Source organism: Caloenas nicobarica, chromosome 7 (assembly GCF_036013445.1).
Source record: "Caloenas nicobarica isolate bCalNic1 chromosome 7, bCalNic1.hap1, whole genome shotgun sequence".
NCBI classification, from domain to species: Eukaryota; Metazoa; Chordata; class Aves; order Columbiformes; family Columbidae; genus Caloenas; species Caloenas nicobarica.
The window spans coordinates 25,028,183-25,046,062 of NC_088251.1; the positions used below are offsets into that span (position 1 = coordinate 25,028,183).

A 17,880-nucleotide genomic window follows, 5' to 3' on the forward strand; every position below is an offset into this window, starting at 1 on the left:
ATAGTATCACCATCGTGCACTGTTACTTTTGCAGTGGTTCAGATAGTTCAACAAAATATGATAAACTATTATACCAGTCCAGCGCAGCTTATGATATCGTTCTACTACCACTTTTATTCATAGCGTAGCACAGAGTTTTAAAGATAGATTTAGAAATATGATAAACTGAAACACTCCTTTTCCATGAGTTCTTAGTGACATCACCAGGACTCAGATATAATTTTAGAAATAGCAGCAGTCAAAAACTCCAATGGTTTCATTCTTTTTAACAAGCAGGGAGTATATATTTATATGAGAATCAATACAATTGACTGCTATTGCTAAACTAGCTAGCCAGAGTGCCTGCTTCAGCTTCAGTAAGATTTTGCTCAATTTTAACATAAGTTTTTGGTGCCATAGGTCTACAAAGCACTGAGTTCTCAGACTGTAAGCATGTAAAACCACAAAAATCCTTGAGTTAAAGCTCTCCTCTTTATGAGGTGGTAAGCACAATATCTGAAAACAAGACATCCTTTTTTGGTGCAAGATGTCCTTAAGAGGTTTCCTCTGGCATCTTTGCGCTTGGCAGAGTTTGTAGCAGCCTCTGTACTGGCCAAAACCATGCCTACATTCCTGCCTTCAGAAACACTCTTCCTCAGTTTCCCTAGTGGTAAATTGCCCGAGCTGCCAGGACTGTGTCTGCACGTTATTGCACTCACAGTTAGGTCAGGATAATAATCTCCGAATCATAAGGGTAAACATGATTTCAAGCACTAAGATATATTCCTCACCAAATAGAAGAATCTCCATCCAATATATCAATGTAAAGTGAAAACCTCAAGAAAGTTCAGATTCTGAAGAGATGTTTAAAACCTGAGCAGTTTACTACATCTAAATTCTGAACACACTGTGTTTGACACACTAACATATTGGGAAGTTCTAGCCATCGAAAAATGCAAAAGCCCAAGAAAATCATAAATAGCAGCTAAAAAGACTCGATTGTATTCCTTACACTGTCTGTACACATTTTCTAAGACAACTAATTTTAAACTATGGGTATTACTTTCTTCAAATGTTTCCATCTATTACTAATTAAGAAATTGAACTTTCCATTTGCATGGTTGATGCATTATTTTTAATAATAGAAATAATTTCTTCTTGTAGGTAACTGCTTTGTACAGATCCTGCACTGTTAACTTTAGCAGGGTCTCTTCCTGCATGCTTTTGTGCTACACTGCATTCCTGTGCAGAGTATTTACTTCCTTCCTGGGAGATTTCTCTTCATATAGGTTATTTTCTGTCATTAACTAAGAGTCCACATTTAAAAAATACAGATAGACTGAAAAAAAACCCAAACAAACAAAAAAAACCCAGCCCAAATTACTTTATTGCAGAGGAAATTTTCATAGGATCATAAGATTACAAGATAATTGAGGCTGGAAAAGACCTCCAGAGGTTACCTACTCCAAAACCCTCCCACTAAAAGCAGATGCATTTGATACAATAATTCAATCCTGTTATGCTTCTCATTCAGTAGCGTTTCATAGCAATCTGCTCCAGTAAAAATAAAATATTTGGCTGTAAAATACTCTTGCATTTGAGCACCAGGACTGAGTATTTTGCAAGTGTCAGAATGCATCTGCACCATGGTTCGATTTTAGCACTCTGATTTGAGGTTCATAGAATCATAGAATGCCCTGAGTTGGAAGGGACCAACAAGGATCATCAAGTCCAACTCCTGCCCCTGCATGTGACAACCCCACAGTTCCCACCATTTGTCTGAAGGCGTTGTCCAGTCTTTTCTTGAATACTGACAGGCTTGGGGCCATGACTACCTCCTTGGCGAGACTGTTCCAGTGCTCCACCAACCTCTGGGTGAAGAACCTTTTCCTAACGTCCAACCTAAACCTCCCCTGGCACATCTTCCTGCCAATCCCTCGCGTTCCGTCATTGGTCACCAAAGACAAGAGATCGGCTCCTTCCCTTTCTCCTCCCCTTGTAAGGAAGCTGTAGACCACAATGAGGTCTCCCCTTAGCCTCCTCTTCTCTAGGCTGAACAAACCAAGTGACTTTAGTCACTCCTCATATGGCTTCCCCTCCAAACCCTTCACCAACTTCGTAGCCCTCTTCTGGACACTGTCCAGTAGCTTTATGTCCTTTTTATACTTTGGTGCCCAGAACTGCACACAGTGCTCCAGGTGAGGCTGCACCAGTGCCGAGAAAAGCAGGACAATCAACTCCCTCGCCCAGCTGGCAATGCTGTGCTTGATGCACCCAGCACACAGTTGGCCCTCTTGCCTGCCAGGGCACACTGCTGGCTCATGTTCAACTTGCCGTTGACCAGAACCCCCAGGTCCCTCTCCGCGGAGCTGCTTTCCAGCATCTCATCCCCCAGTCCGTATGTACAGCCAGGGTTGCTGTGTCCCATGTGCAAAATCCAGCACTTGCCCTTGTTGCACTCCATGTGGTTGGTGATTGCCCAGTTCTCCAATCTGTCCAGATCCCTCTCCAGGGCCCCTCTGCCCTTGAGAGTGTCAACAGCTCCTCTCAATTTTGTGCCATCGGCAAACTTACTAAGTAATCCCTCAAGTCCTGAGTCTAAGTCATTTATGAAGACATTGAAGAGTGCTGGCCCTAAGATGGATCCTTGCGGAACTCCACCAGCCCAACATAACCCCATTTACTAGAACACTTAGACCCCAGCCCATCAGCCAATTGCTCATCCACTGTATTGTGTGTTTATCCAACTGTATGCTGGCCATTTTGTCCAGAAGAATATTATGAAAGACAATATCAAAGGCTTTACTAAAATCCAAAAAGATCACATGGACAGGCTTCCCTTGGTCAGCCAGGTGGGTAACCTTGTCGTAGAATAAAATTAAGTTTGTTAAGCAAGACATTCCCCTCATTAACTTGTACTGGCTGGGACCAATGACTGCTTTGTTGTTCAGATGTTTTTCACCAACTCCCATGATTTTGCCAGGAACAGAAGTGAGACTGACAGGCTTGTAGTTGCTGGGGTCATCCCTGTTGCCCTTCTTGTAGATTGGGACAATGTTTGCCAGCTACCAGTCATCCAGGACTCTCCAGATTCCCAGGAGTGTTGCAAAATCACGAAGAGAGGTCTCGCTATGACATCAGCCAGCTCTTTCAGCAACCTTGGACGAATCCCATCAGGTGCCATTGACTCAAAGGGATCTAGCTGGAGTAGCAAATCCCATACAATTTTCAGATTGATTGGGGGTTTATCATTCTCGCAGCCATGGTTTTCTAACCCAGGGTTATGAGGGCCTCCAAGTCTATCATTGGTGTTGAAGATCAAAGAGAAGAAAGCATTAAATGTTTCAGCTTTGTCTATGTTCCTATTAACAAGGCGACCATGCTCATCAAGTAATGGGCCAATGTTATTTCTAGTTTGCCTTTTGCCATTAATATATTTTAAAAAGCCTTTTTTAATGTCCCTCATTGTACTGGTCAGCTTTAATTCTAATTGAGCTTTGGCAGCGTGAATTTCCTCCCTACAGTGACGAGCAGCATCTCTATAGTCCTCCCATGTTGGCTGACCTTGCTTCCACTGATCATGTAATTTCTTTTTCTGCTGTATTTCAAGAAGAAGATCCCTGCTCAAACAAGCTGGCTTTTTGCTTTGCCTTGCATTGGACATGATCTATTCTTCTCTTCTTTGCTGTTCTCATATAGTGCAAGACAGTGTCTTGAGCAGTGATTGCAACAAAAACTCCTGGTTTTGAAACAATATTTTCTGATGAGATATTTGCATTCCTTTTTGATTGAAAACTCCCACAGAAAAACCCTCCTTTTAACATAAGTTATATTTTTGCTTAGAAGTAGAAATTGAAAACAGATTTCCTGCTTCCCCAAAGAGAGTTATTAGGTACATTTGTTAAGAAAACTTGGAGAGTTTATACTGCTCCAGTCTGTCCTGTATATGGATTTGAAGATTTATAACTTCCTCTGTTCCAATAACCATTCCCTTCCCATGTACCACCCATTTTTTTCCACGTAGCAAGAGTTTAAGTAAAGCAAACACACTGGATTTCTTTTGCTTTCAGCTATAGTTCATTGGTAGGAATATATTGTATCAGTAATTTTGGGTCAAGAGAAATGTCTAACTTCTGCATTAAGCTTTTGTTTATGAAAAACTTGAAAATTAATACACTATTCAGCCAAATTATTATGATTTCCAATTGCTGATAAATATTCAGGAGGACTAAGGTTTCTGTTAAGTAATAGTTGTCACTGGTGTCATTGTCTCAGAGTTGAAACTGGTTTAATATACCAATGGGAATCCATATTGCACAATTGCGATGCTGCAAAAAATCTTTTACAGAGACTCAAAAGCTTATCAGGAGCCATATTCTATCAACCAATAAAGCCAGACTAATCCATTCTCTCCCATATGTACATATCATTGTCAAAATTAATTACATGACCAACTATGAAAAATTATACACAGTTGAAATTCTCTACAGTACCTAATTTTTTTCCACTCAAGTACTGACATAATGATACACTTGCTAAAAATACACTAGCTTTTTATAAAGTAAACAAATATGGTGATAAAATGCCCAAAGCTATTACAAACAGTTTCAGGAAGAAAAAAAATGAAATAAGCAAAAGCTAAACCATCTAGAATTCTGACATGAGATAATTGAGAACATACACTTAATCCATGTAAACAGCACTGTAAATGAAAACAGATTCACTGTGACTAGGATTCTTCAAGAAGAATTCCTCTTTGTGTGGTTCTTCCTTCAGAGAACACAATATGAAAGGCAAATCTTTTGCCTGCTTATTTTGAAAGAAATTATACTCATTTTATTGGAACAAGTATAAAGAACTTGAAAAAACTCACTCTCACTAGTCTTTCATAATAAATCAAAGATAATAAATACAAAATTCCGTTCAGCATCCAGTTGAAAACACGGCATTCACTTGTCAAGTAGCTAAATGAAATGTGGCGCATGTTGATCTAGATGTCTCTATAATAATGTAATATTTGTATCAAATACATATGCTCAAATACCTTTATGGTCTTTCTGCTTAGTGTTCTGATCATTCCTTCATCTATTGACCACCTCAGTTCTTTCTCTGTATGCCAGTAGCAGGTTGCTGTGGTTTAAGTAAACAGGTTCTTGTAAAGTCTAACTGATTTTCCTCAATAAAGGATAGATCTCAGCCACTTTTTCTTATCAAGAAAAGTCAGTATATGTCAATGGAGACTGTACACATGGTCATCTTACTGATCTATTAGTGGTATGAATTTTTTAAATACACCAGTTTACAATACATTTCCAGCCGCTTGTGCTTTTTATGATTTACCTAACATTACTCAAGATTCTATTAATTCGGTTAAATTAAGGGATAACTTTATGCATGTGCTTATGTGTCTCTGTCTTATCTGGTTAAAAAAAAGCCTTATTCCAATATAAACTCCCCTCTCAGATTAATACAAATAGAGTAATAGGTGCTGTACAGTCATGATTTCATGTTTTTCTCTTTTTTCACAGAACACTTGAATCCAAGGATCACTTATGTAGCTAATGTGTACAGGGAGCCAGGACAATATGCTAGAATATTTTAACCATTAAAAAGCTTGCCTATGTATTGTATATAAGAAAAAAGCAAAGAACGAGAACAGATTATCTAGAACAGACACTTCTTGACCAAAAAAAGACAAATCATGTTAGCTTTTAGAAAATAATTCTAGGAGGTATGAAACTAAAGTATTACTCCCAAACTTGCCTTTAGCATTAGTCAGTCATGTCTGTGATCACAGAGCATGAAACACACTCAAATCAAGACATAATATTTTTTCAAAAATTCAACTGCAAGCTATTTTATCGTTCTGATTATCGAACCGGGCTCTAGAAATCTTCTACTACAAAGGAGACAAGTCAAAAATATTCAAGCACATAGCAAACTGTCTGTCAAGCATGTAACATCCCAGCAACTTTATTTTAATACTTGTTCTCCTTCAACTGTTAGTTAGAAAGTAGATTTTCATTATTCTTTTTATGCCTGAAGGATTAACAATTTGAAAAGTGTTGAAGTTACTGAGAAGCCCAAAGCACTGACTTTCAAATATGTATCAACATCAAATGTATAAAAGAATATGACTACACTGGGACTAGAGATGTGACTGCAGTATCTGAGAACATGACTGAGGTACATTTAATTTCTGTAAATTGGACCTGATAGCTTCAGCTGCCAACTCTTTGGGAACCAGAGTGAACTCACACAGCCTGTACTGAAACTGCTGTGATTAATTCTGACAGAAACTATCTGTTCCTATCAACAGGTTCCACGCTCTTTGGAATCTCTCTTAAATTGTGAGTAAAGAAAAAGGAATTAGGTAATACTAGAAAACACTCAGAGCTATATTCAGTATATGGCATGCAGTACAGATCCGTGGAACAGCACTGGATCATACATCAGATTAACATAAATGGGAGATCATTAATGTCAGGCATTCAAAATTTACCTCTAACACAGATATTAATTTACTTTGTGACAAGTATAAGTATATAAAATTAAGGATCAAGAAGGAATCACTCAAATTCCTTAAATATAAAATTGGTAATGTGTGACAAATATACAGACACACACAAGACTCAGCTGTGAATTATAACAGCTATGAAACTGTATCAAGTGCACTTTATACAAATGCAGGTTTCAGTCTTGCTCAGTGAACATTGGTGGTGTGTCTCTGGCAAGCTTTAAATATTAGAAATTGTTTCTGAAGCTCATAGTACACAGGAGTTCACCTACACAGGTCCTCAAATATATTACGCCCACCTAAGTGAGATTTCTACTAGAGAACAGGCTGACAGAATGCATTTCAGATACTTTAATCCTGAATAGCACATGCCTTTGTTTAAACTACATATTCGAGCTTGCATCTGTTTGCAACAGTGTGCTCTTACAGGTGATTCACTGCAAACTGCTTTGTTTATTTCAATATCCTTGCTCAGTTACAGCTAAATGAATTTATCGTACACTTTTATGATTTAAGGAATTGTGCCATGCTTGTCTATAAAGCAAGTTAAGAAATAAAAGTTAATATGCTTCACTGATCTGCACCTCTGAAACTGCAATAATCAGAAGAAAGCAGAGTGATTTGTTTCTTCCAGTGCCTGGATTAGTTAAAGAGGCTTCCACTGTACATTTAAAGCAAAGGATGAATATTCATCCTTTCATTCAGTCTTGATGGCAATATTATCTAGTGTATTTCCACTTCCATAAAAAACACCAAACATTTAGACACAACACAGCTATATCACCATAAGAAATAAGTGAATAATTTAGTATAAACAGAAGTAAAAACTGTTAAATTCTATGCCATGCACAAGGAGTCCATGCTACAAAGCTTACAGTGAAATGCAAGGGTAAACCACATCTCCAGCATCAGCATCTCAGTTGCAAACAGATCTTAATATACTGCTCTAATCCATCCAAAACCTGGGCTTCTTTCTTGTACTATTTTATGCAGTGGATATCACACACAAACAAGACACTCTGTTATTACTTTTGAAATTAATTGAAAATATTTTCCTTTAATTAAATTGCTTTTTATCTTCCCACCATTACTCATTTTCAAATTGCCTTATTCATTTTTTAAATGCTCAATGAGTCAAAAAAATAATTAAATCCTTTGAAAGCAATGCAGTTAGCAAAGGCTTTAATATTTCTGAGCGTTTCGTTCATGACTAGAGCCAATGCATTTCTTTCCATAGAAATCACCCCAAAATGTCATGACTAATTTCTGCAATAGAACCTGAATGAAAACAAAAGTCATATATCACTAAAACTTGCCAATCAATTCACCACTTCTGCCATCTCATATTGCACTCTCTGTGATGTCCATACTTAAAGTCATCACCTGTATATTTTGTTGAATATGGTAGATCAGCAGATTTACAAACCAGATTGAGTCTTTCTTGGGTTAAACTTTGGAGAGCAACAACTGCCATTTTTATGTCAAACCTCTAAGGGTTTTTTTAGAGTTTAGGCAGAGAGAAGGAGAATTTGAAATTTTTACAGTTTTAACTAGAAATATAAAATTAGTGCTGTTATTGTAGGACTGGAATGTGATTCGAGACCTAGAATACATATTTTAAAAATCATAATATCATAATATGTCAGTTCCCACATTTCCTTTCTTACTTTCATTAGAACAGAAATAGTTTAATAAGCATGTAAAACTGGAAAAAAAAGTTTGTCCTATTAGTTCTATCTGTCAGTCTATTTAACACTCATCAGTTTTTCTTTATCACTAAGTGAGACTTCATTTGAAACAGTGGGATTAGAAGAATGGCTAGCAGATGGGAAACAGAGACACCCCTAGGGATCATAATGCAATCCATGTCACATTCTCTTATTACATTCTCATCCCACTGGAAAATAATATCTTACATATTGTATAAAATAATTTAATATAATAATCTAATGTCAGTTTCTTTGGAGCTATGCCTCTTATTACTGCAGCAAATGGACCTTTGCCAAAGTATTTGGACGAGTCTTAATTTTTTTTTTCTAATTTTTAATCGAAATCAAATGTCTAACGAGTCCAAGATGGCCTGTCAACTTAAATTATCTGTTTGTCTTTCTGTTTACCATATCTATCTGTCTACAGTTTTTATTTTTCTTTGTGATGTTTAGTTATTGAATCCCATGTTTCCTTCTGGAAGGAATCTCTAACAGATGATTCTTCCCGTTGATATGTTGATGATTTGCTAATTTATGGCTTGTAAATTTAAGAAATCTGAAGACATCTCTGGGAAGCAGAACAGATCATGAGAGAAGAGAAACAAGAGCTTTTAATAGCTTATACAGTAAAGAACTGTGATTTCATTAAAATACAATTTTTAATGTTTTACATAAACTATATCAATGCCTCTGTGTAATTTTTTAAAAATATCTTTAAAATTTAACATAGTTTAGCATAGATATTTACTGTTGCAACAAGATAAGCAGTTTACATATACACATATATGTATATAAAATTATAATAATCCCTCTCTCTGTTAAATATCTATTTATGTGAAGCTGTGTTCTGCTTGATGCCCTCATAAAGAGTTTCCATTGGATCTGATAGCAGTTTCACAGGAAAAAGGCAAGAAGAATTTATTCCATGGAATTAAAAGTCAATAACTCAATATAGAGGAAAGACTGAAAAAAAATCATTAAGTTACGCAGTCTCTCTTTCAGTCCATCGGTTTACAAATGTTCTTTCCATATGCTTTCTAGAGCTTTGTGCAGGCTGATTTACAATAAGCAAATGTCTTCAACTGGAAAATATTTCACAGAATTAAAATCCAGTCTGATCATATGAACACATGAATACAGAAATGAAACAACTGAATAAGAACAATCTTGATTCCCACGTAAATTAATGAATGCAAAATAAAAGGTTAATGAAAAATTAGTAGAGGTAAAACAAATCTGGATCTTTAAACAACAAATCTCAGACCAGACCTGAGTAATATGAACATTATAAATAAACAAATCAACCAAGGTTCTTTTTTGGTTTTGTTTTTTTTTCCTGGCTTCAAAGGAGTAACACAGATAATCTTTTAAGTCCTCTTTTGGCTAGGACTGAACATCTAAGTTCCAAATTTCACAAAAAGAGTGCAACTGCAGAATTCTACTTATTCAAAATCATGGATTTCTTGAAGAAATCTCCTTTCGCTTAAGACTTAAAGCCTAAACTTTGTAAAGAGGTTAGCTGGAGCAATTCAGAAAAACAATCCAAAACTGAAGAGATCACTGCCTCTTCCAGACTTCCAGAGGTATGCATGTATGAACTAACCTGTAGGCTTATTGCTACACCCTAAAAACAACAGCCTATCAGTTATGGTGACAGACTGGCAGATATTTCATCCTTCTATTGTACTTCACTTTCAAAATATCACCTTAAAATGATCCCTTGAATACTAACGCCTTAGTTCTACAGATAGGTTACTGAAAGAGCCTGAACAAAGTCAAATCAAAAGTCTTAAAAGAAACTCGCTAAATGTAGAGAGGGTGTAGAGAATCAGCTACTGGTCTCAAAATTATTAAGGAAAAAGGCTAAGAGGAAATATAATTAATACTCAAGCTATGTACCATTTCAGTTTGTAGCTGATTAAAAAAATGTCAAACAAAAAAACCCATAAACCTTCCCCTGCTTATCTATATAAAATTATACATAATTTTCTAATCTAGAGTCTAATCTATAGACTTTTTATAATACTGTAATAAAAGGTCAGATTTTTTTCCTTCTCAACTATCTGTAACATCTAGTTTTTATCTCCAGTATTTGTACCCAGTATTTTCTCATTACCATTTTATCTGTTGATAATGGTACTAGTTTGACACTAATTTCCTTAAAGAAACTACTTGAATATAATTTCTTTCAAGCATATGCTTTCATTAGTCATTTCTTAGTGATCTAGTAAGTTTCAAAATGTTTTAGTGAGATATGGCCTATATAATATTGCAGATATTTTTCAGGGTGAGAACATAATGTTTGGTGATGAAGCAATTAGTAAGAGTTAACCTTCATTATAAATTTGTCTACTTTGCATTTTAAAAACATTTCTTATATTCGGAAAGTGTAAACTTGACTCTGTTAAATCTCACTAAGACTCTCTCAGGTAGTTACTAGTTCATTAATAACAAAATTATGCCAACTTCTCTGCAGAGACTTTAAGTTATGTTGTTACATACTTCTACAGAAATCATCAGAACGTCAGCTCATACGTAAATAATACTATGTGCTATATCTGCTTTGCAAAAAGTATTTCCCAAAAAGTAAAATAACGACTACATAGTTTATCCAGGGAAATGCACAGGAAGGACAAACAGTAGTGAATGAATTGCTCATGTGAAAGAAGAGAAAAACTATGTAGGACTCAAAGTGGAAAATACTGGAAGCCACATCACTGTTATCCTAAGATGCCTCCTAGCAGTATTAAAAAATAATAATTTTTTTTTTACAGTTCTGATTGCTTCTCATGCCTGAACTTTATTTCCTAGTTACATCTTAGTTACATATAAATACTGATTATGAACTATTTTCTGTCTTTGTAACTATGGTCTGGTTTTCTGTGTATCATTTCTATTTAGTGGTGACTATAGCAAGAAGCAATTGTTTCGTTTTTTTCTGAGTATAACTAAACTAAGAAGGCCAGCTTTTTCTTGTCTAATGACCATCTGATACTGGTGTATCAGGGCATGTAGTAAAAAACATTACAGAGTCTTCTGATGAGTTGATCTGTAAACAGTAGCAAAACAGCTGTTTAGCAGTAAACTCATTGCCCGTAGAGCAAATCTCATTGTTTACAAATCTGAAATTCAAGACAACGACTGCTACCTTTTTTGGTAACTTCTTCATTTTTTTCTTTGCATTAGGCTGTAGTTGTGCCGAAGCCATTACCTTACTTATCTATGTTTGGTCTCAGCCACATTTTGTATAGATATATTGGTATGCATTTTGGTACATATGCAACAGTGAGTACTGTTCATTTAACAGGTGAAACTTCAGTCAAAGACTATAATAAAATTCCTACTTTGTGTTCTATGAGACCTGAGAAGTCTCATTATAGGAATATATTACAAAGCAGAGACCATAAATTATATTTAAAATTTAAAATCCCCTGTGGACTTTTGTAACAAAACTACCTCGTACCTAGTAAATTTAACCAATAATAATTGCATACTGCCTACAAACGACTTCTGTTTCCAAACTCTGTGTGTATGTGTCTCATCTAAGAGAGATGTAAGCTTCTTCACTGTGCAAAATTATTCCTATATCATTTATGAGTCCTTTGGGGACTTTATTGGCTGAAAAGCAAAATGAAATTCAAGATCAAACCTGCTGGTATGTTGGTTGTTTCTCTTCTTTAGTAAGTGGAGTTTGTAGAAATAATTTTTATGCATACATTCTAGCTGCTTTGATAGTCACAATTCTATAGCAAGGCTTTCCTTAGTATCAAAGTGATGTAGTGCAATCCTCTAAATGTATATAATCATAAGCTAATTTTAACTTCCCACCTAGATGTTTAATTATCATATAGAAGTACATTATTGCACAAACATAGTTCATGAGGTAACATATATAAACATACATATATAAATGCTACAAAGCAGCTTCCATGTACTTATCTATTTTCAAGAAATTCAATAACTATACACATTTGCTATTTTAAGAGCTGAAACTACATCTTTCAACAAAATTTAGCTGCTTTCATTTTGTACGTGAGTTTAATGTTATCTAGAAACTTTCTGACATTAGGAATAGAACAACTGTAGTTTCTCATTATGTTCGCTGCCAGAATCCATGCATGATTGCTCAACTAAAGACCTTATATTGCTAATTACTACCACATGCCCGTATCCCAGGCAAAGGAAAACTTATTGGTTCTGACAATCCACTCTCTCAACACTGAATTCCAAATGAAAATTTAAATTTTGGCCAAACATAACATTTCATCAATCTTGTTCTACTGACTGCAAAATCAACATCAAACAAGGGGTACTAATGGCTTTTTATTGTGCAGTTCCCAAGCTTAGATTCTCTGATGAAAGACTCACATGAGCAAAGGACATCTTTAAACTACTTAGCAATTAATAATTGAACCAGAAAACAATGTGTAAAGAATTGAACAGTTTGTATGCTGATGACAGAGCTAAGTTTCAAACGACAAGTTATATGGGCAGTAGAGATCAGCAGAGAAAGCACTGACAACAGAGTAAGCTAAAAATAGATAGTGCGTATAAATAAAGACCAAAAAAAAAAAAAAAGTGGAAAAAAAAAGAAAAAAGCACGCCCCAAAGCTAGCAGAAGCATGTAATCTGGAGTTGAGCTTTTCAGAATGTGGGGTTCTGTCTGAAGATCAGGTCCAAGTTTAGAGACATCTGAGCAATGCTGGGTACTAGTGACAAGGTAGAAAGGAACAGACTAAAACACTGTATGTAAAATAGTTTTTATCCATATTCCCCTCTGCTATTACTCCTCTGGAGACTCAAAAACAGAGGTGCAACTTCTGTGTTTAAAAAATTTCTCTCTTTGGGAAACCAAATATGAATACAAATATGAAACCGAGTAGGCCTCTGTCACAAATAAACATTTTAGGAAATTAATGATACTAGTCTATCTCAGAAATAAATTAAAGCATTTTGTTAATCTGGATAAGTGAATTATGATGCAAGAAAAAAGCTTTAGACATTTGATGGTATCTCAAAAAATGAAAATATTGAAGTTTTCAATCATCACCTAATTGCCTGAGTATTACTAAATGTATAATAGTATAAGCTATAAAGAAAAAACTTTGATTTATCTACCCAGTCATGTAAAATAGTACTCTAGAATTAGCTCTGTGAGACATTTACAGTCCTTCTGCTGCACTGAGAGGAGAAACAACCTGACAAAATCATAATCCGCATTTATAAAATGATGCATGGGTGATGATTTGAAAGGAATAAAGTAAAAAACATAACTTCTTAAAGTAAGGAGAGGGACAACTAATTAGTTGTATTGTTGAAGTACTTTTATTATGTTATATGGAAAGGATTATATATGACTCGTCTTTTAGGGCAAATATATCTCTACCAGTGAATATTACAATGGTGTGCAATGACACAAAAGATGGCAACAGAGGTGATATAAAGGAGAAGTTACTATACTGGCAAGTACATCTATTATACTTCATTAAAGGCTATAACCCAGCAGGTCTAGATGCTGGGAATGCCAGAAAGAGCTGGTTTTAACTTGGTCAAGAAAATGAGCAGGCTTTCAACAGAAATTTAATGAGCTAATGTGATCCAATAAACTTTAACTTTTGCTACCAGGCAAAAATAGTATTTTTTATGGGTTTCCTTTTTTTTCCATACTATGTTGATACTAAGGCTACTACTTGCTCTTCTTAAGATAGGTTTTATATGGAGTGTGGAAGGGAATCACTTTAAAATCCCTGGTCATATATTCTAAAATCACAAGTGTTACCATATTCATATGAAGTCATTAAGAGCAGCATGAGATCTGAATATGCTGTTTGAACAATAAGAAACAGCACTATCAGACTTCTGACATAGTCTAATGGAATAAGCTGATCAACATAAATCTCATATTTTGCACCCGAGTAAACTGAAGTTTTTTAAAGAACTGAGTTGCGTGAAGATCATGTGAATTATCACTGTCACTTAGTTAAGAGATGACCATATGACAATATGATGCCCAAAACTGTCAACTCTGTTCCAGAAGCTAACTGCATATGCAATAGCAGCATTTTTTACAAGGTATGTCGGTATAGTCTTAGTGGTATCCAGGTTCCCTTGAAGCAGGGACAAAATGTTGTGACTTGTACCATAGCATAGCCCAGGTCTCTAATTATAGTGTGACAACTGTCCAGTGGTAACATCTGATGTCAAGGAATACAGCCTTATAAGCTGTGAGTCAGCTGTTACCACCTTCAGGGGCTCTTTAAAGTCACACAACCACACCTGGTCTTTTTTGACTTACTTTCTGCCTCGGGTTGAGTTAAAAGTCCCGCCGTATTTCTTCCGATTAAGGATGAGAGCAGCAATTTCTGGCACGTAGCGAGCAAACATTGCCTACATGCATGAAACAAAAACACAAAAAAAAAAAGAAAATGGCATGCAGAGAGTGTTCTACTGCAGCAGAGGCAGCAGAGCCTCTTGGGATACTTACTTTCTTCCACTAACCGCACTATAGGAACCACCATATTTCTTGCGGTTTCCTATTAACTCTATGATTTCAGGGACGTAGCTGGCAAACATGGCCTAAGAAGAAGATAGGAGACAGAAGAAAAGACTAAAAAGAGAGGCCAAAGAAAGGGGGATGATGAATATTTTCAGAAGATATATATCTTTAAGATCTGAAAATGTAAAAGAATTAGATCTATGAAGTTGTTTAAAAAGAAAATTTAAAAAATGCAAAAGTTCTTATCAAACAAAACAAGAGGCTCAATGCAAAAGTTGGTCTTGGAGAAGGTACACACCTTGTAAATTAAGAAAATAATCCAAAGAGGAAAAATAGGCACACAAAACAAAACAAGAACAAAATTAAGTCAAAGTCATATCTAACCACAAAATATAGTTATGTCTAATTCTTCCTGAAAAGGGGAGGGGGAAAAAAACTATCCAAGCTCCACTGAAAAAACAAAACAAAACAAAAACAAGTATTATGATTACTGTTACATTTCTATTTTAAAAGACAGACTTTTTTTCCCCCCATGATTAGGATTCAAAAGAAGACAAAAACAAGATGGAATGAGGGGTTATTCCCCCGTCAAGAAACAAAAGGATCACCACCCCGCCCCCCAAAAAAACTTTTCCAAAAGTTTGTTTTCAAAAGGATTGGAATAACACATGATAGAAAAAAGGTTTCGAGGAGAAAATAAAAATTATTCTGCCATGTTTTGTCCAACAAACATCTTCCTTGTGGCTGGATACTTCGAAGAGCTACTGCCAGTTGACATGGTCTTTATCTTCATATGTCAGTAAGCATTGATGGGAATGCATATACTTATGCTCATATATATACTCATATACATGTACCTGTATGTGTCTCATATATGGCATTCATAAAATTAGTTATATGCATATCACCTCTGCAAGATGTAGGTATATGTGAAATCAATATATGAGAATAAAGCAACAATATACATATGTATGTGGGTGCACAGTATACATTGTGAGTCATCCATAAAGCACTTACCTTGCACAGTGTGATTAAAATAAACCTTGCTGTTTCAGAGACTAACATTACAACAGGTCCTATAATGTTACTAACACTGATATGTAATAGAAAAGTTGACATAAGACAATTAGTAACTTTGGTACTATGCACATACAGGACAAAGAACATGAGAATCTGCTGATATAAAAGCATACGGGTTATGGCCATGTGATAAACTGTGTGCTACATGACATGAAAGGATGTTTGAAATTAAAGAGAATGTGGTTTGCCATCATCTGGATCAGGCAAGCTGCTCTTTAAGACAGTCCAAAGCCACAGTGTTTGTTGGAATTCTGGGAAGGAACACAGAAGGGTGGGTAGAATTTCTGAAACCGCAAAGTGCCTTTAAGTATTAATGACAGCCTCAAAAAATGCACTAGTCAATCACTAAAAAGGACTACAAATAACCTTGTAAGTTGAAATATTAAGGCACTTCATGCATTCACAGGCATTACTCATTTAAATGAATTTAAAAATTCTGACTCTACTAAACTGGACTAATTTGACAAGGTCTGCCAAAATATCTATAGAAAAAAATGGGGTGTATTAAACACGTTTAGAAGTTTTATAATTAATTTTAATTCACTAAACCGGATATTATTTTTCTTTAATTACAGCACTGAGATATACAGGTAGCTGGAATAACAATAATAATAAAAAAGAGTTTTTACCAATCCCCCAAGGATGAAGAAGACCATGAAAAGGCGACCAAGGGTTGTTTTTGCATAAACATCTCCGTAGCCCACAGTGGACATTGTAACCATCAGTAAATAAACACATTCCCAATACGTTAGCGGCTGATTATTTTGGAAATTTTCCCATGGATCCCCTGAGTTCTCCACCTTAAAATGTACAAGAAAACATATAATGAATTAATAGAGTTGTACCACAAATCACTGATATATGTGTGTGAATGTGTATATATGTATATATATAATTTGGCACATAATATAAACTCTGGATCCTTTCCTGTGATTTATTTTGAACAAATACAGAATCTAACCCTGTCCCAATTGTAGCATTACAGCTCTTTTGCCAATATGCAGAGTCTTGCCACTCATACTATTTATGGCAAGTATCTTTTCCATTCACCACTAAATAATATAACTTACTAATACAGACAGGCAAGTTCATTTTACAGTAGTTTGTTTGGAATGTTTTCAAGGTAAATCTTACTTGTAATGCAACTGTACTTCATGTTTTTGTTTTAAAGTATTATGGTTTCTTGGTTTAAAGTGTTATTTTCAAAGCTATTGAAGGCACTAGTGACATGTTAAGTTTAGTGATACACTACTACTTATCCAAGAGGCCAGCTACTGTACATGACAAAGTTGCTCTCTAAAATTTGTTTCACAGTAAAAAGTCTGAAGTGTGAGGATTCCTACAGTAGAACAGAGAAACAGATGCCGGAGGGGGGAGGGAGGAAGAACAAAAGAAATCAAATAAAAAAACCACCCCAAACAAGCAAAACACCAAAACAAGCAAACAAATTAAAGTCCTAGAAAACAGCATTCCCTCTCTCCTGATGTATTTTTTTTTGCTTCAAAAAAAATAGAAAAATCTAATGTTTCTATGATAAAAATGCTATATTTACCCAGAGGAGTATAAAAATGTGGGCATCCATGAATAAGAAGTATATCGTAAACGAAAACATCCAAAATTCTGTAATTTTCTTTATGAGTGACAATTAAATTACTATCTAGTATAACAAGAAGATGAACATTTTGAATTTAATCTTATATAGCTGGATGCAGTTCAAGGTAAGAAGTCAGCTGAATTGCTCTGGACTACCATTAATATTAAATTGTAATATTAGTCCCAAACTATTCTTGATTAATTTATTACTACTAGCACCTTGAAATTTTCCTGATTCTAAGTTGATCATAAAATGTACTTAAAGGACAAACACTTAACCATATTTAATTATATTTACCAAAAAAATCAGTAAAAGCTATTCGTTTAAAAAACACAATTGACATATGCCTATCATAGATACATGCATATTCTCATTTATGAACTCATATAGTATAGTACTTCTATACTGTCTTACATTTTTCAGGTATTGTTCAGTGTGAAATAAAAACCTGCTAAAAAACCTCCTATGTTATCACAGACTGAGAGCTACAACAAAAACTTGAAAT

General features: G+C 35.2%; 1 protein-coding gene across 8 annotated transcripts in view; it reads right to left on the reverse strand.

Moving 5' to 3' along the window:
- Positions 1–17,880, reverse strand: part of KCNMA1 (potassium calcium-activated channel subfamily M alpha 1) — a 468,790-nt gene that overhangs the window by 154,360 nt on the left and 296,550 nt on the right. For all 8 annotated transcript variants that reach the window (XM_065638846.1, XM_065638845.1, XM_065638841.1 and 5 more), the window contains exons 8-9: positions 16,411–16,581; positions 14,690–14,781 (exon numbers count right to left, since the gene is read on the reverse strand). In XM_065638846.1, coding sequence (XP_065494918.1) covers positions 14,690–14,781; positions 16,411–16,581 — 263 coding nt within the window. The remainder of the gene's footprint in view (positions 1–14,689; positions 14,782–16,410; positions 16,582–17,880) is intronic.